The sequence below is a fragment of the Coregonus clupeaformis genome, unplaced genomic scaffold (genome assembly GCF_020615455.1).
Source record: "Coregonus clupeaformis isolate EN_2021a unplaced genomic scaffold, ASM2061545v1 scaf0108, whole genome shotgun sequence".
Lineage (NCBI taxonomy): Eukaryota > Metazoa > Chordata > Actinopteri > Salmoniformes > Salmonidae > Coregonus > Coregonus clupeaformis.
This window is the reverse complement of record NW_025533563.1, coordinates 610,189-635,691: the sequence shown is the minus strand read 5'-3', so window position 1 is coordinate 635,691 and position 25,503 is coordinate 610,189. Positions and strand designations below refer to the sequence as shown.

The window sequence follows — 25,503 nt, the reverse complement described above, 5'->3', positions numbered from 1 at the left end:
ATCTGTTCCTGACTCTGGGTAGTGGATTAAAAAGACCATCAATCTCCAATGATATTAAAGTACAATTCTGAACATTACTGATATACTGAGTGGTAAGTCAAGATATCTGCTGGGTTTTTATTGTTTGGTTAATAGCACCACCTGCTGGACAGGTTTAATGTTGCTTGACTGAGCAGTACGGGAGAATAAAGATGCCAAACTTAGGGCCGGTTTCCCCGGACATCTCCATTGAACATGCTTTTTAGTCTAGGACTAGGCTTCATCTGTGTCCGGGAAACCGGCCCATATAGTTCAATTAGCAAGTAAGTAACACTACCTGTTCCATGATACTGAGGAAAATTACATTGAGACAAAGAACCAATTGGGAAAACATTTCAATGGTTCTGAATGACAACCAACATACATTAACAGCATACATCATGATTAATGTGAATATATAAGATTAAAACATTGCACTTAAAATTTTTTTTGCTATTGACTACACCAGCATGACTAGTATCTATGTGGACCCTACTACAGTTTAACCAGCTCAGCTATAGACTACACCAGCATGACTAGTATCTATGTGGACCCTACTACAGTTTAACCAGCTCAGCTATAGACTACACCAGCATGACTAGTATCTATGTGGACCCTACTACAGTTTAATCCAGCTCAGCTATAGACTACACCAGCATGACTAGTATCTATGTGGACCCTACTACAGTTTAACCAGCTCAGCTATAGACTACACCAGCATGACTAGTATCTATGTGGACTCTACTACAGTTTAACCAGCTCAGCTATAGACTACACCAGCATGACTAGTATCTATGTGGACTCTACTACAGTTTAACCAGCTCAGCAGTACCAGTGAAAATAAAATTTAAAAGAAACCCAGGATAGAGGGGATGAGTGAATGTGGTCTGGACTCTGTGGAGGAGGGTCATTGTATCAGAGACACTGTAGAAGGACAGAGTACCTGCCTTGTGATCCAGGTACACTCCTACTCTGGAGGACTGAGGGCCTGATACTGTAGTCACAACATTATTGTGTCTGAACCAATAACCACCTCTATAACACCGTAAACTCCAGGACTTGTTATTGTCTCCAAATCCACCATCTGTCCCTGTTCTGCTGATGTCTTTATATGAGACTGCTGTATCACACCACCCACTCCACTCCACCTCCCAGTAACAGCGTCCAGACAGACCCTCTCTACACAGAACCATCAAGTTGTTTGTGAATCTGTCTGGATGAACAGGATATGGTTGTTCTTGGCCTGTACGTGTCACCTTTCTGTTCCCTTCAGACAGAAAGAGGTGTGTGCCTGCTGTGTTTGGGTCCAGTGTGAGCTGACAGGAATCTGGGAGAAGAGCAGAGCAGAGACCAATGAGGGGAGTTAGAACAATAAGTGAAGTCAGATACTGTATCTACCCTGTCTTTGATTAGAGCACAGCAGAGATCAAATCAGAGAAATATGAGGAGTCAGATAGATACCCAGTCTTTGATTAGATCTACTATTGCTATATATTTCTAGAGGGATTGTTAGGAGTGTCAGTAAAAGAGACTGTTAGTTACTTCAGAATAAAGTGACTCACATTGTAAGAACTGTTCTCTGGTCTTGGGCTCTGGAGGCAGTACAACATCCACTATATTCACTACAGACACACACCACACATTCACAGAGAGAGGGAATGTTATCATCACACCATATTCCACATGTATATGACTAGTAGGGAACTTTCAATGGTCTAAAGTTGATGTTCTTATTATTTTCAACACACCTGTAGTGGAGATCTTGGTCCATTCTCCTTTAAGGACGTCTTCTAGTTTCTCTCTCAGTTCAGACACAGTCTTACTCACATCTCCAAAGTACTGAAGAGGACGGACAACGATGCTGGGTAAGTCTGAAGATACACTGGTACCGGAGAGAGACTGATAACTCTGGGGGGAGAGAGAGAGAGGGAGAGAGAGAGAGAGAGAGAGAGAGGGAGAGAGAGCAGAACCAAATTATTGAGAGTTTTAATTTCATATCACATGTATCAAGGCAGTTGAGTTACCTGGAGGAAATGGATGTGATCCTCTGTGTGTGAGAGCTGCTCCAGCTCAGTGCTTCTCTTCCTCAGCTCAGCTATCTCCTGCTCCAGTTGCTCCAGGAGTCCTTCAGCTTGACTCACTTGAGCCTTCTCTTGGGCTCTGATCAGCTCCTTCACCTCAGAGCGCCTTCTCTCAATGGAGCGGATCAGCTCAGTAAAGATCTTATCACTGTTCACCACTGCTGCCTGTGCAGAGCTCTGTTAAGAGAGAGAGAGAGAGAGACTTGTCTTACTTTAATGAGCCATCCTCATTACACTAACACCCCCACCCCTAAAAACACATTGCGTGCCACCACAACCTCCACACAATCACATTATCCAGTACCCAACACCACAGTACAATACACCAACCAGCACCACATTCCAACCGTCCATCCAACCACTCCTCTCCAGCCGTACAGACAGCCCCCCTGAGCCCCCATACCTCCTGAAACATCTCCACACTGTTGATCATTTTGTACAACTCAAACTCAACCCTAAGGCGTCAACAGTAATGGCATTACCCTGGCAACACAGAAAAAACATGATGAACAGTCTGTCATTGCAGAAAACGGACACCCCTTCCCAACTCCCAGGTCAACCCGAGCCAACCAGCTATTGGTGTCCAGGGCTCCACGTAATACCCTCCACTGGACGACCCCTGACCTTTCCAGCACTGGGAACTTATAGAGCACCCTCCACCTATAACCTGCCATGCTCTCAGCCCCCACAACCCCCTGCCACTGATGCCCCTTCACTCCCACTAAGCTCAGAGTGTTAAAAGTCAGTAAGTCCTCCGGACTCTCCTGCCAGTCCCCAGTCTCTGCTGTCACTTGCAGTGGTGGAAACGGTGGTGGCCCCTCCTCAGGCTGCTCCAGCCCTCAGTACTGCAGCATAGAAATCAGAGACCCCTGCTGTATTGAGTCTCTCCTGCCGCATGATGAAGAGCTGCTGATCCAGCCCCAAACCACCAGCCTTCCTCAACAGAGCACATGCTGGTTCCCTCCAGCCCACCTCCGTACGGTACAGTAGCCTCTGCGCCGCTTTGAGTCAGAACGATGGAACTGTCCCTGGTGAATGCCCCTCCCTACCCAGACTGGCCTACTGAGCCCTCCCCACACCTTGACCATACATGAAGCCCCAGCGTACAGCATTTGAACACAGGCCACAAAATTCTCCCCACAACCAAAACAACACATTGAACAGATATTCATGGTCCACCCTATCAAAGGCTTTCTCCTGATTATGAACAGATTGTCTGTGTTTGAGCGTCCTGGTACACAGTACGTTTGGTCCTTCTGTACAATAGAGTCCAGGTGGGACTTCAGTCTGTTAACGAGGACCTTGGCAAAGACCTTATAGTCCAAACAGAGCAATGCCACAGGCCTCCAGTTCTTTATGTCGCTCAAATCCCCTTTTTTGGGCAGGAGAGTCAAAGCCTCCCGTCTACAGCTTAGCGACAGCTCCCCCACCCCGACGCACTCACACAACACACGTCCTGTACAATAATTCCCCAGAACTTTTTATAAAAATCCACAGGCAGACCGTCTGAGAGACAGCAGCTGAGAGTTTGTGAAAGGCCAGGGAAATGTCAATTTGCTTTATCTGTGACAGAGAGAGTTTGGAAAGGTCTGTGAGCAGAACCTGAGAAAACCCAGGATAATAATAATAATAATAATAATAATATGCCATTTAGCAGACGCTTTTATCCAAAGCGACTTACAGTCATGTGCAAACATTTTTACATATGGGTGGTCCCGGGGATCGAACCCACTACCCTGGCATTACAAGCGCCATGCTCTACCAATTGAGCTACAGAGGACCACGGTATTTAGAAATGGTTAAATACAACAGAGTTCTGCCCTCTATAAATCAGAGTACAACTCTACAGCCTCATCTCCTCACAACAGAAGTTACCCACCCATCAGGCTCCCTCATCTCCCCACAACAGAAGTTACCCACCCATCAGGCTCCCTCATCTCCCCACAACAGAAGTTACCCACCCATCAGGCTCCCTCATCTCCCCCACAACAGAAGTTACCCACCCATCAGGCTCCCTCATCTCCCCCACAACAAAGTTACCCACCCATCAGGCTCCTCATCTCCCCACAACAGAAGTTACCCTCCCATCAGGCTCCCTCATCTCCCCACAACAGAAGTTACCCACCCATCAGGCTCCCTCATCTCCCCCACAACAGAAGTTACCCACCCATCAGGCTCCCTCATCTCCCCCACAACAGAAGTTACCCACCCATCAGGCTCCCTCATCTCCCCACAACAGAAGTTACCCTCCCATCAGGCTCCCTCATCTCCCCCACAACAAAAGTCACCCTCCCATCAGGCTCCCTCATCTCCCCACAACAGAAGTTACCCACCCATCAGGCTCCCTCATCTCCCCCCACAACAGAAGTTACCCACCCATCAGGCTCCCTCATCTCCCCCCACAACAGAAGTTACCCACCCATCAGGCTCCCTCATCTCCCCACAACAGAAGTTACCCACCCATCAGGCTCCCTCATCTCCCCCACAACAGAAGTTACCCACCCATCAGGCTCCCTCATCTCCCCCCACAACAGAAGTTACCCACCCATCAGGCTCCCTCATCTCCCCCACAACAGAAGTTACCCACCCATCAGGCTCCCTCATCTCCCCACAACAGAAGTTACCCACCCATCAGGCTCCCTCATCTCCCCCCACAACAGAAGTTACGCACCCATCAGGCTCCCTCATCTCCCCCCACAACAGAAGTTACCCACCCATCAGGCTCCCTCATCTCCCCCACAACAGAAGTTACCCACCCATCAGGCTCCCTCATCTCCCCACAACAGAAGTTACCCACCCATCAGGCTCCCTCATCTCCCCACAACAGAAGTTACCCACCCATCAGGCTCCCTCATCTCCCCACAACAGAAGTTACCCACCCATCAGGCTCCCTCATCTCCCCACAACAGAAGTTACCCGCCCATCAGGCTCCCTCATCTCCCCACAACAGAAGTTACCCGCCCATCAGACAAACGTAAAACAAGGGATTTTCTTGGTTTCCCCTCTCTGTTTTTCCAACCCCTCTGGTGAAACAGAGAACTGAGCCCTGTACTATAATATAATATAATGTGCCATTTTGCAGACGCTTTTATCCAAAGCCACTTACAGTCATGCATGCATATATATATATATATATATATATATATATATATATATATATATATATATATATTTCTTTATTTTTTGTGTATGGGTGGTCCCGGGGATCGAACCCACTACCCTGGCGTTACAAGCGCCGTGCTCTACCAGCTGAGCTACAGAGGACCAGGTGCAGAAACATTTATGAAAGCAAAGACAAGGTCATTATTTGGGCTCTAAACACTAACAACCTACCCTTACACACCTCTTTTGCTACCCCTGCACTAATGTTTTTGGTTTACATATTACCCCAGTCTTTGCCGCCGTTGATGTTAAGGAAGTCTGACCGTGAAATCTCCATAAGAGGTGGGAGGGAAATCACCACAATCTGAAACCAGTAGAGAAGCCCATAAAGCCGCCATGCCAGAAAAAAACATCAATTTAAGCAGATTCTGAAGACATGCCCTTAAGAACCCATGACCCATTTTCTCAGCCTATATCGCTTCCTGGGTGAGAGGACACTAAACCCCTCATTCTTCATCAGGTGTTGTACTGACCTTACAAACCTTCCAGGATCAATAAAATAAGACTCCAGCAGAACCTTCTTTTTCCCCTTTAGTCTCCATCAGGAACCTAGAAAGTTCTCTCAGCGTATATACTGGGCCCTCAGCCTGACTGGCTGTCAGCTCTGGATCCAATGAGCCGTCTGAAAACGAGACCGCCTTGTCCTCCGCTCCCGCAGACTCACCTCCCCCCTCTTCCTCTTCATCCTCCTCCATTCGGCGATGTCATTTACAAAATAGCCTCCAACACTCTACTCAGCAAATTGGATGTAGTCTATCACAGTGCCATCCGTTTTGTCTCCAAAGCCCCATTCACTACCCACCACTGTGACCTGTACGCTCTTGTTGGCTGGTCCTCACTACATGTTCGTCGTCAAACCCACTGGCTCCAGGCCATCTATAAATCACTGCTAGGCAAATCCCCGCCTTATCTTAGCTCATTGGTCACCATAGCAGCACCCACCCGTAGTCTGCGCTCCAGCAGGTATATCTCACTGGTCATTCCCAAAGCCAACACCTCCTTTGGCCGCCATTCCTTCCAGTTCTCTGCTACCAATGACAGGAACGAATTGCAAAAATCTCTGAAGCTGGAGACTCTTATCTCCCTCAATAACTTTAAGCATCAGTTGTCAGAGCACCTTACCGATCACTGCACCTGTACACAGCCCATCTGAAATTAGCCCACCCAACTACCTCATCCCTATATTGTTATTTATTTTGCTCTTTTGCACCCCAGTATCTCTATTTGCACATAATCTCTTGCACATCTAGCATTCCAGTGTTAATACTATTGTAATTATTCTGCACTATAGCCTATTTATTGCCTTACCTCCATAACTTGCTACATTTGCACACACTGTATATATATTTTTCTGTTGTATTTCTGACTTTATGTTTTTTACCCCATATGTAACTCTGTGTTGTTTTTATTGCACTACTTTGCTTTATCTTGGCCAGGTCGCAGTTGTAAATGAGAACCTGTTCTCAACTGGCTTACCTGGTTAAATAAAGGTGAAAAAAATAAATAAAAATAAAAATAAATTGGCACGGAACCGTCCTACTCCTCCCCAGTCTCTGCCCCCTGCACTTCCCCCCTGATCAGTGCCTCTTCCCCAATGACAGGCAATATTTCCTGGGATGAGCCCACCAAGCCTTTGCCCACCGGAGTCTCTGTTACTACAGAAACCTGCCTCAGCTCACGTAGCCCAGCTGCAACCCTCCCCACCACCGCTTTCTCCACGGCCTGCGCACCACCACTTGGCCATGCACTACTAACGTGTAGCTCAGTTGGTAGAGCATGGCGCTTGCAACACCAGGGTTGTGGGTTCGTTTCCCATGGGGGGACAGTATGAAAATGTATGCACTCACTAACTGTATGTCGCTCTGGATAAGAGCATCTGCTAAATGACTAAAATGTAAAAAATGTACTCTCCTCCCTCCTGGTACCCCTGCCATTTTTTTGCAATTCTGAGTAATCACTACTTTAGTAAGGATTAGTAAGGAAAAACACTTTATTCAGTACTACTGCAGTTGCTTAATAATTCCAATAGATGGCAGCATAAGACCATGAATGACATTTCAGAAGATTAGTTTAGTTCTCTCCCTGGATACACCACCACTCCACCTCACAAGAAAACTCCTGCCTGAGCTTTTTACTGCCCCTTTCCACACTGCTAACGCAAGAGGAAGAACTGAAAACACATTACTGTGAAGTAATATAATGATGATTCATGTTTATTATTACCTGTTTTTATGGTCATGTTTTGAAATTATACTTCATTACTATAATGATTATCAATAAGCCTAAACATTAATTCAGTCACCTCTGGTCGACAAAAACGTATTTTCCTAGTACATTAATTGTCAAATTCATCAACCAGCATCGAGCACTCTGTCTTCTCACGCAAGCGAGGGGCATGTTGAGGTAAATATGCTAACCGCGACGGTTGCATTATGTAATTTATTGGTGGGCTGGAAGATGCAGTGTTTTTTCTTTTCTATTCAGAGGCTATTTACTCCCAATATGAGATAATTTTATATAGAAGGTTTTTATAATGCATGTTTACTAGGGTTGAGGTTAGCGCATCTGAGTAGGGATTATTTGGCCGGGGTTCAATACCTGTCCTACATATCAATCATATTGCTGCTTGTAGCCTATAACTGATGATCCCCACACTAGAAACACCGAAAACTATCTGTGCTAGCAAACCCTGTGTTCCACCACTCCCCTGTGTAACCTTGAAGTTTGTTAAGAAACAAACACTTGTCTACGAAAAGAGACGTATTTAACGGATTCCGCTTGGCACCCAGCCGAGAGCACATGAAAACCACTTGCAAATTTACCAAAACTAACCAACTACTTGCGGTCTGTTCGTACGTAATAAACGGAGGCAGATTAGCCACCACAACTCTTATCGAAAGAGGCGAAATCTGCACCAACACACCCCTCACAAAAATCCCACTCGCAACAAGACATACCTTTTTCATTAACACAACCACCGCCTTGTTCATTCTGGATGCAGAGTGCAGATGTTCCACTCCAACCTGTTCGCCGACCATGAGCAAAACTTCCTCCACACCTTTCTCCGGAACGCACCCGAAGCGACAGCGTTTCTTCTCCACTCGGTTGAGGCCATCACGCCGCCCTAACAAACTACCCCTACTCCCCCCTCAACTCTAAACGATAAACAGTGGAAACCAACAAACAAACCCTCCACCATGAGAAAATAAATTCAGAAAATACGCAAGAACCACAAGAAAAAAGAATAGTAGCCCTCCTCACGAACCACAAATCTCTCACACAACCAACTTCTTCTTCTATGATATAATGGCGGTCCACAAACCAACGTTAAAGGTGCATGCCGCCACCTACTGTGCTGGAGTGTGTGGTCAATCACGGTTTCCAACATTTCTAAATCCTCCTACCTAACTCAGTACTTCTGAGAAAATAAAGAAGAGCCCTACTAACTTCTAATAGACCCTCCCCCATCCCCAAAATCCCTTCCAAACCCCCCCAACCTCAATGACCCTACACATCTTTCCCTCTCTTCAACATACTTACAACAATATAACAACACATGCTCCACCGTTTCATCGACCGTACCCCCCAGACACAAACCCTTCCCATGCTTGCCAACCAGATATAATGACGAGTTCAATGTACAATGTCCTAAGCGCAATCAAGTAAACACCACCTCTTCCTTCCTAATCTGACTTTTGAATCTTGGTCCATCGACCTTTCTGTAAAACTGTAAACTATTCATATAAATGCCGGCCCTTGTGCTCAGAGTACCATCTCTTCTGCCACACATCTATCAAAATGTCTCTGATCTTACATTTGGCCTCACCTCTACCCAGTGGAACATTAATATCAATTATATCTAGTTTCAAAGCTCTTTTAGCTAACTGGTCTACAATTTCATTCCCTTCCACACCCGAATGTGCTGGGACCCAGCAGAATCTCACTACTACACCCATTCTCTCAATTCTCCATAATAACATTAATACCTCCAATAGCAGGTCACTCCTATTACATTTACCAGATGATAAACTATTCAATACAGACAGAGAATCTGACCATACTATAATTCTAACAGGTTGTACGTCCTCCACCCACTGGAGGGCAACTATTATCGCCAACAGTTCAACTGAGTATACTGACAGTTCATCTGTTAGTCTTCTACATAACTGCACATCAAATTCAGGAACGTAAACGCCTGCTCCTGTGAGCCCACTATCTGGGTCCTTGGATCCATTTGTGAAAAGTGGTAGAAAAGCATAAAAACTTCTACCAATGTAATTGTCAACCAGTTTCACTATATCACTGACTTCTGACCAATCTTTCCTTTTCTCTACCAAGGTTAGATCAACAACAGGGTCTGGGAGTAACCATGGAGGAACATCCCCTATCACCACAGAAGGGCCAACCTCCAACTCCCTCAAACCACTCTCATCAGCAAGCTTTCCAACTGTCCAACCAAAACCACTGCCTTGTCTACTAGTATATTCTCAACAGTCATCTAGAACAGTAGCAGTGGGATGCTCAACCTCACAGCCTTTCAACCCAATAAGATAATGACCATTTTCTACGCTGTATATCCAAAGGCATCTCTCCTGCCTCCACCAGTAAGGCACATACAGATGTTGATTTAAATGCACCAATACATATCCTTAAAGCTATATACTGGATTCTGTCCAGCTTCTGAAGCCAAGTCTTTACTTCTGTTCCATAAACTGTACACCAGTAATCATTTGGCGTCCTGATCAGAGCTCTATAAATATCCATCAACAATTGTCTGTCAGCACCCCATTCATAACCAGAGACCCACACAACCAACTACCGCGAAAGTTAATGAATGAGAGAGACAGAGACATCGTTACAACACTGTACATAGCCATAACATAACGGTTCTTCTTCTTTGGAGTTTAACGGCGGTTGGCATCCAATATGTTGCATTACCGCCCCCAACTGGACTATAATATAAATCCATTATACTTTGTTATACAAAATGGGAAAAGGGGAAATTATAATAATACAAAAAACACCCTTCCAACTAACCCTACACTCATTAAATACCCACTACCCCATTCCACTACTTTGACCGTATCTGCTCCTGCACCATGCCAACGGCCTGGGAGGACGGGACACCACCACTCAACACACCCTGTAACTCTTCTGAAGTCTAATCTTGTATGCCCAAATACTTCTCTGCAGCTGCCACCACAACATCTATTTTCTGTGATTTACATTCAATTTCATTCAATTTCTGCTGTACAGTTGATAACCATTGCTATGAACTCTAAGAAGCTAACTTTACTGAAGCATATATCACTCGTTGGCCGATCCCTCTGTGCTGGCACAGATCTACTACTCACAGGGATCCTCTCAGGATCTCTCACCCTTGACCCATCCTCCTCTACTTTCTTCACTGTCTCAGCATACGACACCTTCTGCACTACTCTGACTCTAGCCACCTCAACCTGCCTCTCTCGCTCCGGACACTTCCGATCCCCAGCAACATGGGCAACCCTCCAGTTGACACACACAACTTTATCCACCGAAACTACACAAACCTCTATCCCATGCCCTCCTGCACACTTCCCACATCTTGGAATCTCCCTCCTACAAACTGCTGCAACATGACCATAAACGTTGCACCTGAATCAGCACAGTGGATTCGCCACAAAAGCTCTAACAGGATAACTGATATATCCTACCATGACTTTCTCTGGTAAAGACTCATAACTCAAAAGGACTGACTCCTCTGTTTCACCACGCTCACCACCGGGTCTGTGTTGCACCAAACGGCGGGAATCACAAACACCAGCTGTCTTCAACCTTAATTGCTCCACTTCTACACTTAACGCTACCCCAGAAATCACTCCTTTCAATGGTGCCCTGTTCCTAAGAGCAAAGCAAGAAACAGATCTTGACCAAAGTTGCGTGACACAGAGCGCCCACTCCCTCTGGTCAGAAGAAACACAAACAAATATCACAAGTCCACTACAGGTTACCTTCACTGATTCAACTGCACCCAACTCCTTTCCCACCCACCCTGAAACTACAAATGGATCTGCCAAAAGGTATGGATCCACTTTCTCCAAAAATTTTACTCCTACTGCACCAGATTCTTCTTTATCATGTCCATTGATGCCAGGCTCTGGTTCTGAGCTCATCACAACACCTTCTACCTCACTTAACTCTCCCTCATTCATTTCCATTTCACCTCCAGAACTCGGTCTGACTCACTTCACTTGAATTATAACATTTGAAATGTCTCTATTACTTTGAAACGTCTGTGAGAGTAACGTTTACTGTTAATTTCTGATCATTGATTTCACTTTTGTTTATTATTTATTTAACCTGCTTTGGTAATGTAACATGTTTCCCATGTCAATAAAGCCCATTTAATTGAATTGAGAGAGAGTGAGAGAGAGAGAGCTCTGTTAATGTATAGCGGACATGAGTCACTCATGGTTACTCATGGTTATGTGATGAGGTAGCCCCACTTGTGACTTTAAGACAGCCTGTTCCCAACAGTGGGGCCAGTGGGATTGGATAGGGGCATCTCTCTCTCTCTGACTGGAAGAGAGAAGTGAAATTGTGTGTCTCCTCTGGTCAACAATACTCACCTTGAGAGACTCCAAAGCCTGTTTGAGCTCCTTCAGCTCCTTCTCTCTCTCCTGGAATCTCTGCTGGACCTTCTGCTGACTCATCCCCAGCTGCCTCTGTGGAGAATCACTCTTCAATGAGCTATCAAGCTTTATTTGTCCAGTAGATCAATAGTATAGTAATGGGACATAGGGCCCATAGAGAGGAAGCTCTAAAATCTTGAGGAAGTCCCTTTACCATATGACATTTTCTATGTTGCTATGTGAATGATTATAGTTTTTATGGTAGGCGTACATGTATCAAGGGGTTGAGGCTGAACTTTGGACTCATAAAAGGGCATTCAGAATGATAATGTTGTTTGACTTTAGAAAATGGTGATACATTTGGAGCAAACTCAATATACTCAAGGTTTGTGTTCATATTTGTTCTGCCGTGGATTGATTTCATTTGAATGATCTCATATTCAAACATCCTTAGTTCCTACTGTATCTTTAATTCTTTGTTTATCAGACAGTCACCAACAAGTAGTTCTGGTCTTACCTGTTTCTCAGTCCTCTCTGCTGCAGCTGACACTGTATCATGGCCTTTATGTTCATCCATCACACACTGATAACAGATACACTGCTGATCGGTACGACAGAAAACCTCCAGCAGTTTGTCATGATGAGAGCAGATCTTCTCCTGTAGTTGTGCGGTGGCTTTGACCAGCTTGTGCTTCTTGAAAGCAGGATATTCATAGTGAGGTTGGAGGTGAGTCTCACAGTAAGAAGCCAAACACACCAGACAGGACATGAGGGCTTTCTGCTTTCTGGTTCCAGTGCAGAAATCACACGCCACATCTCCAGGTCCAGCATAGCACAGAGCAGGAGGGGGAGCAGCCTGGAGTCCTGTCTTCTTCAGTTTCTCCACCACCTCAGCCAGCACGATGTTTCTCTTCAGAACAGGCCTTGGGGTAAAGGTCTGTCTGCACTGGGGACAGCTGTAGAAACCTTTCAGATGATCCTGATCCCAGCTTTCTTTAATACAGCCCATACAGTAGCTGTGTCCACAGGCAGTAGTCACCGGATCCTTCAATAGATCCAGACAGATGGAGCAACAGAACAGTTCCTGATTAGCTGCCATTTTGGTGCTCTCTCCCGTAGGTTAAGCAATGGCAGTGTCAAAGATGACTTTCTGTTTCATGGAACTCTACACCAGAGGACAGGGAGTGGCTTCCTTTTGACTGTGTACTCTGTATGTAGAGGGGGTGTGGTTTCTTTGATAAGGAAGTGTGACAGAGTGTTGGGTAGTAGGCAGAGATGGTTAGTATTTACGTTACTTGAAATTCATATTTTAATTACTTCTGAGTATTTTGTCATTTGAATTACACTGGGCTGAACTACACTCCAATGCATTTTTTATTTTTTATTTTCAAAATACTAAATACTTTTCTATACCATTTTTTAAATAGCGATTCACATGTTGTGGCCCACCTTTCACCCTGCATTGGTATCAGAAGTCTGATAGCACTATGGTGTGATAAGAACGTCTGCTAAATGAACTAAATATAAATGAATATGTGAAAATGTTGATAAATACTTTGTTGAGGGAAATTGTACTTGATACGATTGTAATATATTGTTGTCTCACCTAGCTATCTTAAGATGTACTAATTGAAAGTCGCTCTGGATAAGAGCATCTGTTAAATGACAAAAATCTAAATGTAAAAATGTATCATTGCAAAGCATGCTGAGTATTATTCTAATGAGCTCCGCCCCGAAACAAGGCCAATAATAATACCCAGGGCCGGCTACTTGGAAATGTATTTTTGTATTTAAAATTAAATACGTTACATTTAATTAACTACATTACAAAATACAAGTATTTAGTAGTTTATTTTGATACATTGATCTTGATGGTATTTTGTATCTGTATTTTGTAATTGTATTTTGTAGTTTAATCCCATCCCTGGTAGTAGAATACTCTGTCTGCTGGGTGTTTTCAGGACCAGGACACTGGAGGCAAAGGACCGGTTTAAACAGGAAAATGGCCTGGAGTTTTATTAAAAATAAATGTTTCACAAATCACTTTCAAAAGGCATTGAAAAGTCAAAATAAAATACCTATCTCTCCTCAGAGCATAATCACTGGGCAATCACTTAAAAACTCAATGTAAAGGGATTCTTCAGGATTTAGGCAATGAAGCCCTTTATCTACTTCCCCAGAGTCAGATGAACTCATGGACACCATTTTAATGTCTCTGCATCCTGTATGAAGGAAGTTAGAGGTCGTTTTGGGAGCCAATGCCAACTAGCGTTAGAGCAATGACTGGAAGTCTATGGCATGCTAGCAGGTACTATAAACTTCATGGCGCTAACGCTAGTTAGTAATTGCGCTAACGCTAGTTAGAAACGTCCTTCATACTGCACGCAGAGACATAAAAATGGTATCCATTCATTCATTGATTTTTAGAACATTTTCAGGTCGTTGTTTAATTTCAGTGGAAAGTCCAAATACATTATTTTTCAGATGTTGGGGGTAAAACTGGCAAAGCTATAATGTTTATTTATGCTCCATAAAGTTGTCCTAGAATCTGTTGTTAGCCTGACCTCTCCCACAGATTCCATCAGGTTACTACATTCAGACCATGACCTCTAACCTGCACCTGAACAGCTTCCTCCTGCCCATCGGTGCCATGAACGTCATCAGCATCCTACCTCTGCTGCTGCTGGCCCCTCTCATGGAGTGGGTCACCTCCTGCTACCTGTCCATGGAGAAAACACCCTTCTCCCACGCCAGAGTCATCAGTAAGCACACACACACACACACACACACACACACACACACACACACACACACACACACAGAGAGAGACAGACTGTGAGTGACAGAGAGCCAACGTGTATTTCTGACACACCTATTGCTGCTACACTGTTCGTACACAGAGACAAACTGGGTTGGAGATTTACAATGTCAATGGACACCATATGTAGTTGAGATGAAGTTAGAATGTGGAGTGTTGGAACCAACTGCCAACATGGAGGATAGTATTCTGAACTCTGGAAGCTAGGGTTAGGATGCCCCCTACTGGTGTATTAGAGACAGACAAGAGACGTTTGAACCAAATGAATGCTTCTTTCTCTTCCCAGCCTTCCTCTCTTCTCTGTTCCAGGCTCTGTGATCTCCTTCCACCTGACACCCAGTCATATCAGATGCATCTCCCTGCACTTCGTCCCCCTGTCCTACGGAGGGGGCTGTTTCCTGGGAGCCCTCATCATCCAGCTGGTCTACCTACTCTCTGGAGGTAAAGGCTTCACTAACAGATGCATCATCGTAACCATAGAAACTGAAGAGGAACATACATCCATGTTGGAATGGTTGATGGGGTTCTGTCTGCATTATGGTGATTCAGTCCTATGGCCACTGATAGTACTGTTCTCCTGTCCAACTACAGGTAACTTCTACCCAAACACACTGCATGAAGGGAATCTGGAGCATTTCTTCTTCTTCTTAGCCATGTTGATGACCATAAACACTCGGGTGTTCTGGTGGATATCTTCCAGGTCCAGTATGAGAACCTCTCATGTATCAATATAGTCACTGTAGATGAGGCAAAGGACATGAGGATTTTCAGTGATACAAATTTGAGAATTTCCTTGACCCCTTGAGGTGACCTGAACAAAGCATTAATATAGTCTGTGCAGATGAGACAGTTGACAGTATTGAGACAGTTGACAGTATTGAGGCAGGTGACAGTACTGAGACAGGTGACAGTATTGAGACAGGTGACAGTACTGAGACAGGTGACAGTATTGAGACAGTATTGAGACAGGTGACAGTATTGAGACAGGTGACAGTATTGAGACAGGTGACAGTATTGAGACAGGTGACAGTTTTGAGACAGCTGACAGTATTGAGACAGGTGACAGTACTGAGACAGGTGACAGTACTGAGACAGGTGACAGTATTGAGACAGGTGACAGTATTGAGACAGGTGACAATATTGAGACAGGTGACAGTACTGAGACAGGTGACAGTACTGAGACAGGTGACAGTACTGAGACAGCTGACAGTATTGAGACAGGTGACAGTATTGAGACAGGTGACAGTATTGAGACAGGTGACAGTATTGAGACAGGTGACAGTTTTGAGACAGGTGACAGTATTTGAGACAGCTGACAGTATTGAGACAGGTGACAGTACTGAGACAGGTGACAGTACTGAGACAGGTGACAGTATTGAGACAGGTGACAGTATTGAGACAGGTGACAATATTGAGACAGGTGACAGTACTGAGACAGGTGACAGTACTGAGACAGGTGACAGTACTGAGACAGCTGACAGTATTGAGACAGGTGACAGTATTGAGACAGGTGACAGTTTTGAGACAGGTGACAGTATTGAGACAGGTGACAGTATTGAGACAGGTGACAGTATTGAGACAGGTGACAGTATTGAGACAGGTGACAGTACTGAGACAGGTGACAGTATTGAGACAGGTGACAGTATTGAGGCAGGTGACAGTACTGAGACAGGTGACAGTATTGAGACAGGTGACAGTATTGAGGCAGGTGACAGTATTGAGACAGATTACAGTATTGAGACAGGTGACAGTATTGAGACAGGTGACAGTATTGAGACAGGTGACAGTACTGAGACAGGTGCCAGTATTGAGACAGGTGACAGTATTGAGACAGGTGACAGTATTGAGACAGGTGACAGTATTGAGACAGGTGACAGTATTGAGACAGGTGACAGTATTGAGACAGGTGACAGTATTGAGGCAGGTGACAGTATTGAGCCAGATCCACCCTAGCAGTCTCTCCTCCCCTGTGTCCCAGGAACCTAGACCTGAGTGTGGTGCAGAGTAGAGCAGTAGGAAGCAGCCTTCTGGCAGAGAAACTCCTGCAGTACAAGACCTGCCTGTGATTCCACGACACCATGGAACGCTCCTCCACAACAGTCTCCATGGAAACAGTGTTGTGACCTCTACACTACCTTTGTCCCCTGTAGCGCTGGACTAATGCATGTGGACACCTCATCACCGAACATCTCATTCCAACATCATGGGCATTAATATGGAGTTGGTCCCCCCTTTGCTGCTATAACAGCCTCCACTCTTCTAGGAAGGCTTTCCACTAGATGTTGGAACATTGCTGCGGGGACATGCTTCCATTCAGCCACAAGAGCATTAGTGAGGTCGGGGCACTGATGTTGGGCGATTAGGCCTGGCTCGCAGTTGGCGTTCTTATTCATCACAAAGGTGTTCGATAAGGGTTGAGGTCAGGGCTCTGTGCAGGCCAATCAAGTTCTTCCACACCGATCTCGGCAAACCATTTCTCTATGGACCTCGCTTTGTGCATGGGGGCATTGTCATGTTGAAACAAATAAGGCCTTCCCCAAACTGTTGCCACAAAGTTGGAAGCACAGAATCATCTAGAATGTCATTGTATGCTGTAGCGTTAAGATTTCCCTTCACTGGAACTAAGGGGCCTGAGCCATGAAAAACAGCCCCAGACCATTATTCCTCCTCCACAAAACGTAATAGTTAGCACTATGCATTGGGGCAAGTAGGTTTTCCTTGCATCCGCCAAATCCAGATTCGTCAGTCGGCCTGCCAGATGGTGAAGTGTGATTCATCACACGTTTCCACTGCTCCAGAGACCAATAGCGGCGAGCTTTACACTACCAGCCGAAGCTTGGCATTGCGCATGGTGATCTTAGGCTTGTGTGCGGCTGCTCGTCCCACGGATCCCATTTCATGAAGCTCCCGACGAACAGTTCTTGTGCTGACGTTGCTTCCAGAGGCAGTTTGGAACTCGGTAGTGAGTGTTGCAACCGAGGACAGATGATTTTTAAGTGCTACGCGCTTCAGCACTCAGTGGTCCCGTTGTGTGAGCTTGTGTGGCCTACCACTTCGCGGCTGAGCCGTTGTTGCTCCTAGACGTTTCCACTTCAGAATAACAGCACTTACAGTTGACCGGGGCAGCTCTAGCAGGGCAGAAATGTGACAAACTGACTTGTTAGAAAGGTGGCATCCTATGACGGTGCCACGTTGAAAGTCATTGAGCATTTTAGTAAGGCCATTCTACTGCCAATGTTTGTCTCATGGCCCTGTACTCTTTTCAATTTTTACCAGTGACCTTCCACTGGCATTACACAAAGCATGTGTGTCCATGTATGCTGATGATTCAACCATATACACATCAGAAACCACAGCTAATGAAGTCACTGAAACCCTTAACAAAGAGTTGCAGTCTGTTTTGGAATGGGTGGCCAGTAATAAACTGGCCCTGAAAATCTCTAAAACTAAGAGCATTGTATTTGGTACAAATTATTCCCTAAATTCTAGACCTCAGCTGAATCTGATAATGAATTGTGTGGCTGTTAAACAGGTTGAGGAGACTAAATTACTTGGCGTTACCTTAGATTGTAAACTGTCATGGTCAAAACATATAGATTCAATGGTTGTAAAGATTGGGACAGGTCTGTCCGTAATAAAGAGATGCTCTGCTTTTTTGACACCACACTCCACAAAGCAAGTCCTGCAGGCTCTAGTTTTGTCTTATCTTGATTATTGTCCAGTCATATGGTCAAGTGCTGCAAAGAAAGACCTAGTTAAGCTGCAGCTGGCGCAGAACAGAGCAGCACGTCTTGCTCTTCATTGTAATCAGAGAGCTGATATTAATAGTATCCATCCCAGTCTCTCTTGGCTAAGAGTTGAGTAAAGACTGACTATGTCACCTTGTTTTTATAAGAAACATTAATGTGTTGGAAATTCAGTGACACACACACTTATCCCACCAGACATGCCACCAGGGGTCTTTTCACAGTCCCCAGGTCCATGACAAATTCAAGGAAACGTGCAGTATTACAGGATACAGAGCCACCCATGATAGCATGGAACTCCCTTCCATCTTATATAGTGCAAGTGAACAGCAAACTGTGGTCCTCTGTAGCTCAGCTGGTAGAGCACGGCGCTTGTAACGCCAGGGTAGTGGGTTCGATCCCCGGGACCACCCATACGTAAAAATGTAAGCATACATGACTGTAAGTCGCTTTGGATAAAAGCGTCTGCTAAATGGCATATTATATTATATAAAAAACAAATAAAGCAACACCTCACGGCACAACGCCTCTCCCCCATGTGACCTACTTGTTGTGTGTATGTACTGACATGTATGTGGAACTGATAGATACACACACACTACATGTTAATGTATGAAATTGTAAAGTATTTTGTCTGTAATGTATTTTTTGTTATATGTCGGACCCCAGTAAGACTAGCTGTTGCCATTGGTGTGGGCTAATGGGGATCCTAATGAATCAAATCAAGTCTATGGGGATTGGACGGCTGTGTGCTCGATTTTATACACCTGTCAGCAACGGGTGGGGCTGAAATAGCCAAATCCACTAATTTGAAGGGGTGTCCACATACTTTTGTATATATATATTGTATGTACTGTGTATTCATTTAATTGACAGTCAGTTTTAGACAGTCAGTTTAGATCAGTGGTATTCAACAGTCAGTTTAGATCAGCGGTATTCAACAGTCAGTTTTAAACAGTCAGTTTAGATCAGCGGTATTCAACAGTCAGTTTAGATCAGCGGTATTCAACAGTCAGTTTTAGACAGTCAGTTTAGATCAGCGGTATTCAACAGTCAGTTTTAAACAGTCAGTTTAGATCAGCGGTATTCAACAGTCAGTTTTAGACAGTCAGTTTAGATCAGCGGTATTCAACAGTCAGTTTAGATCAGCGGTATTCAACAGTCAGTTTTAAACAGTCAGTTTAGATCAGCGGTATTCAACAGTCAGTTTTAAACAGTCAGTTTAGATCAGCGGTATTCAACAGTCAGTTTTAGACAGTCAGTTTAGATCAGCGGTATTCATCAGAATAAATACATTTACTCAATAATGATCTTTCTCCAAAACGTTTGTATATTGTCCCATCCAATAATCTGTACTCTTCATTTTTTGTTTCCCCCGTGACCCCACTAGGAGTCGCGACCCCGACTTTGAATACCACTGGTTTAGACGGTCATAGACTTCAACCTTTGTGTTCCTTCCTGCTCCAATATAATGTGTGGGTGTATTATGTGTCATCTATTGGTCTAAATGGATGTGATGTGGGAGTGTTTTATGTATCATCTATTTGTCTAAATATATATTGGTACATAGATTACTGGAAATAGCTGATTCATTGTGTCAATCAATTCAATAGTAGAGCAATTCCAATGTCATGATGATGACTTTTATTTTGAAAGACCACATTGATTCAGTAAGCGATTCAGACAACTGAATTGTTTGGATTCATACATGTACATGGGTGATTTAAATATTCTCATCTGATCATAAATGGATCAACAATGATCCCAGTTTCTGATTTGACTGGTTTGCCAGTACTACAGTTTACATCAAGAGAAAAAGAGACACATTTACAGAGGATTGCAACAGCCAAGAGGTGATCAGGTAGACAGTAAAAGGCTGGAGCCTGAGTGTCAGTCTGTATGTGCCATCATGCCATCTGTTTAGCAAGACCACTAACAGATCTGGGACCAGGCTACAAACAATGTGCTATGTCTAAAGAAGTATTTTCTTACAATAATTAAAAAAAAGGGGAATTGAACCAGATCATAGCCCTATTGGAAGACTGTTACAGTTTTTTACAATCACTTTGGCACTAATTTCAGAACCTTGACGTCATTTTTCAAAACTCTAGACACAAAACTCAAAACGATCATCACTTGTAACACAGGCTGTCCAATGTTCAAAACATTGCATTGTGCATTCATATCTTTAAAGAACTTTTGCACTTGCACAATCATTGGTTCAAAAAACAAATGTATTGCGAAATACCAATTAAACGTTAATTTAGATAACCCACACACAAGCAACCGATAGTTTCACTGTGTCATTGTACGAACAATCATTAAATATTGTAGTACAAAATAAGTGATACATGTTTCATTATGGTACTACATGTAAATACATCCCTGTAAAAGTACTGCAGTAATAGAGAGAATACTACAGACACAGTGGAATCATTGAACAAAATCTGAAATATATTGATGAAAAACAATACAGTACTGTAAAACATCAAATGCAGTGTTCCTCAACTTGCTTGCTTGTACTGTAAAAGCAAAACATAGGAGTGATTACTGTACTTCTACATTTTCATCAACTCTGTCTTGTGGATTTGGCCACAGGTTCTCATCTACATCACAATGGATGTTTTCATTAGCCAAACATCTTGGAAAAAACCTTCGGGCATGGCGAATCCAGGCCTGACACTGGTCTGCCGTGATGTCATTGCATGCGTCATCCATGGCCTGGAGAAGAGTGACTTGTTCATGAGGGCGCCTATCATAAACCTTCCATCTCCATGTGGAGAGAAATTCCTCAATCGGGTTAAGGAAAGGAGAGTATGGGGGTAAATACAGGGTGGTAAATTGTGCATGGGCCTGAAACCATGCTTGCACCATATGAGCATGGTGGAACCTGACATTATCCCACACAATGACATAGGTCACGCCACCAGCTCTACAGGCCTGATTGAGCTCATCAAGGAAGGTTACAAGGAGAGCTTCATTATATGATCCAATACGAGGTCTGCGTCCCACCACACCATCTTCTGATATAGCCGCACACATGGTAACGTTGGCCCCACGTTGTCCAGGTACTTGGATGGTTGCCCGCTGGCCAAAGAAATTCGACCTCTTCTCCTTGTTACAAGCAAGCAAGTTGAGGAACACTGCATTTGATGTTTTACAGTACTGTATTGTTTTTCATCAATATATTTCAGATTTTGTTCAATGATTCCACTGTGTCTGTAGTATTCTCTCTACTACTGCAGTACTTTTACAGGGATGTATTTACATGTAGTACCATAATGAAACATGTATCACCTGTTTTGTACTACAATATTTAATGATCGTACGAACAATGACACAGTGAAACTATCGGGTTGCTTGTGTGTGGGTGATCTAAATTAACGTTTCATTGGTATTTCACAATAAATTTGTTTTTTGAACCAATGATTGTGCAAGTGCAAGATTTCTTTAAAGATATGAATGCACAATGCAATGTTTTGAACATTGGACAGCCTGTGTTACAAGTGATGACCGTTTTGAGTTTTGTGTCTAGAGTTTTGAAAAATGACGTCAAGGTTCTGAAATTAGTGCCAAAGTGATTACGTTAATCTCTAGGAGACAGAACGTGTCTCCTTCCTGAGCGGTATGATGGCTGCGTGGTCCCATGGTGTTTATACTTGCGTACTATTGTTTGTACAGATGAGCGTGGTACCTTCAGGCATTTGGAAATTGCTCCCAAGGATGAACCAGACTTGTGGAGGTCTACCATTTTTTTCTGAGGTCTTGGCTGATTTCTTTTCATTTTCCCATGATGTCAAGCAAAGAGGCACTGAGTTTGAAGGTAGGCCTTGAAATACATCCACAGGTACACCTCCATTTGAATCAAATGATGTCAATAAGCCTATCAGAAGCTTCTAAAGCCATGACATCATTTTCTAGAATTTTCCAAGCTGTTTAAAGGCACAGTCAACTTAGTGTATGTAAACTTCTGACCCACTGGAATTGTGATACAGTGAATTATAAGTGAAATAGTCTGTCTGTAAACAATTGTTGGAAAAATTACTTGTGTCATGTACAAAGTAGATGTCCTAACCGACTTGCCAAAACTATAGTTTGTTAACAAGAAATGTATGGAGTGGTTGGAAAATTAGTTTTAATGACTCCAACCTAAGTGTATGTAAACTTCCGACTTCAACTGTATGTGTGGACAAGAGGAAAGAAACAGAACATGCACTATATATATATATATATATATATATATATATATATATATATATATATTGTATATACACAGAACAAAAATATAAACTCAACATACAACCATTTCTAAGATTTTACTGAGTTACAGTTCATATAAGGAAATCATTAGGCACTAATTTATGGATTTCACATGACTGGGAATACAGATATGCATCTGTTGGTCACCGACACCTTAAAAAAAAGGTAGGGGTGTGGATCAGAAAACCAGTCAGTATCTGGTGTGACCACCATTTGCCTCATGCAGCGTGACACATCTCCTTCACAAAGAGTTGATCAGGCTGTTGGTTGTGTCACAAACCAGCAGGGAGACACGTGGAGACAAGGAATACTCAAAATATATATTTATTAACTAAAGTAAACTAAGTATAATTAACAATGGTGTGTGTAATCAGTAATCAGTAGTGTAAGTGAGTGTTTTGCATAAATGTAATAATGCAAGGTGTTGAAAGGTGCCAACGCAAACAACCAAAAAGCCACAAAAATACCACAACAAAAATCAATCAAGGTGTCTGCATGGAGAGAGTCTCCTCAATGAACGTGGAAGAGGTCCATTTATCCTGGGACACACCCGGCCCAGGTGTTTCCCATGTAGCTGACGACCCTCCCAACTCCGCCCACCGGCATCCTAATAAGGAAACAAGAGCAAAGAGAGAATACGGCAGACAGAGTGGGGGGGTCGTCACACCCCCCCCCCATAAGACCGGGGACCAACAAGGACCAAACCGACAAATTGTTACATGTTCACACCTCCACTTGCCCCAGCCGTCATCCTCCTCCCCAGACCTCAGCAACACAGGAAGCAACATTTAAGAGGACAGAAGAACACAAGACTAGGATGGGGACAGACAGGAAAGATAGAACATGACAAAATCAAACAATGGTCAGTCACGTAAACATTCAGGAACAGGGCGCACGAGAGAGCGCATCAGCGATCACGTGATCAGTCCCCCGGATGTGCCGCACATCTAGATGGAAGGATTGTAAAAATAAACACCATCTCATTATCCTCTGATTAGGACACCTCATGGACCTCAAAAAGGTGAGAGGGTTATGGTCGGTGTAGACCACAATAGGTACTACACCCGACCCGACATACACTTCGAAGTGTTGCAGCGCCCATATGAGTGCTAGCGCTTCTTTTTCAATGACCGAACAGTTCAACTGATAACGGATCAATTTTTTGGAAAAGAAACTAACAGGCCTCTCAACCCCAGACACATCTGCTTGCAGCAAAACTGCACCTGCCCCCCCGCATGACTAGCATCCACCTGCAAGGTAAATGACAAATCCACACGAGGAGCAGCCAGCACCGGAGTTGAGGTAAGCAACCTCTTTGCATCTTCGAAAGCCTGTTGACAACGAGAAGACCATACGTACACAGCCTTAGCTTTCAGCAAATCTGTCACGGGAGAGACCACAGTAGAGGAGTTAATACTCAATCATTCCCAAGAAACGCATCAGTTCCTTTTTAGTAGTTGGTGGTGGAAAAGCATCAATAGCTACCACTTTAGCCCGAACAGGACGCACTTCACCCTGCCCAATCACATTTCCAAGGTACAGTGGGGAAAAAAAGTATTTAGTCAGCCACCAATTGTGCAAGTTCTCCCACTTAAAAAGATGAGAGAGGCCTGTAATTTTCATCATAGGTACACGTCAACTATGACAGACAAAATGAGAAAAAAAAATCCAGAAAATCACATTGTAGGATTTTTAATGAATTTATTTGCAAATTATGGTGGAAAATAAGTATTTGGTCAATAACAAAAGTTTCTCAATACTTTGTTATATACCCTTTGTTGGCAATGACACAGGTCAAACGTTTTCTGTAAGTCTTCACAAGGTTTTCACACACTGTTGCTGGTATTTTGGCCCATTCCTCCATGCAGATCTCCTCTAGAGCAGTGATGTTTTGGGGCTGTCGCTGGGCAACACGGACTTTCAACTCCCCTCCAAAGATTTTCTATGGGGTTGAGATCTGGAGACTGGCTAGGCCACTCCAGGACCTTGAAATGCTTCTTACGAAGCCACTCCTTCATTGCCCGGGCGGTGTGTTTGGGATCATTGTCATGCTGAAAGACCCAGCCACGTTTCATCTTCAATGCCCTTGCTGATGGAAGGAGGTTTTCACTCAAAATCTCACGATACATGGCCCCATTCATTCTTTCCTTTACATGGATCAGTCGTCCTGGTCCCTTTGCAGAAAAACAGCCCCAAAGCATGATGTTTCCACCCCCATGCTTCACAGTAGGTATGGTGTTCTTTGGATGCAACTCAGCATTCTTTGTCCTCCAAACACGACGAGTTGAGTTTTTACCAAAAAGTTCTATTTTTGTTTCATCTGACCATATGACATTCTCCCCAATCCTCTTCTGGATCATCCAAATGCACTCTAGCAAACTTCAGACGGGCATGGACATGTACTGGCTTAAGCAGGGGGACACGTCTGGCACTGCAGGATTAGAGTCCCTGGCGGCGTAGTGTGTTACTGATGGTAGGCTTTGTTACTTTGGTCCCAGCTCTCTGCAGGTCATTCACTAGGTCCCCCGTGTGGTTCTGGGATTTTTGCTCACCGGTCTTGTGATCATTTTGACCCCACGGGGGTGAGATCTTGCGTGGAGCCCCAGATCGAGGGAGATTATCAGTGGTCTTGTATGTCTTCCATTTCCTAATAATTGCTCCCACAGTTGATTTCTTCAAACCAAGCTGCTTACCTATTGCAGATTCAGTCTTCCCAGCCTGGTGCAGGTCTACAATTTTGTTTCTGGTGTCCCTCGACAGCTCTTTGGTCTTGGCCATAGTGGAGTTTGGAGTGTGACTGTTTG

The 25,503-nt window shown here is 44.1% G+C and overlaps 1 protein-coding gene across 1 annotated transcript; it reads right to left on the bottom strand.

Moving 5' to 3' along the window:
• Window positions 1–824: 824 nt before the first annotated feature.
• LOC123483411 (tripartite motif-containing protein 16-like) lies at window positions 825–12,974 on the bottom strand. The gene is made up of 6 exons (XM_045213391.1): window positions 12,393–12,974; window positions 11,873–11,968; window positions 2,043–2,276; window positions 1,767–1,926; window positions 1,581–1,640; window positions 825–1,345 (listed from the first exon to the last, which is right to left on the bottom strand). Exons 1-6 carry the CDS (start codon window positions 12,972–12,974, stop codon window positions 825–827), a joined length of 1,653 nt encoding a protein of 550 aa, XP_045069326.1.
• Window positions 12,975–25,503: the final 12,529 nt, after the last annotated feature.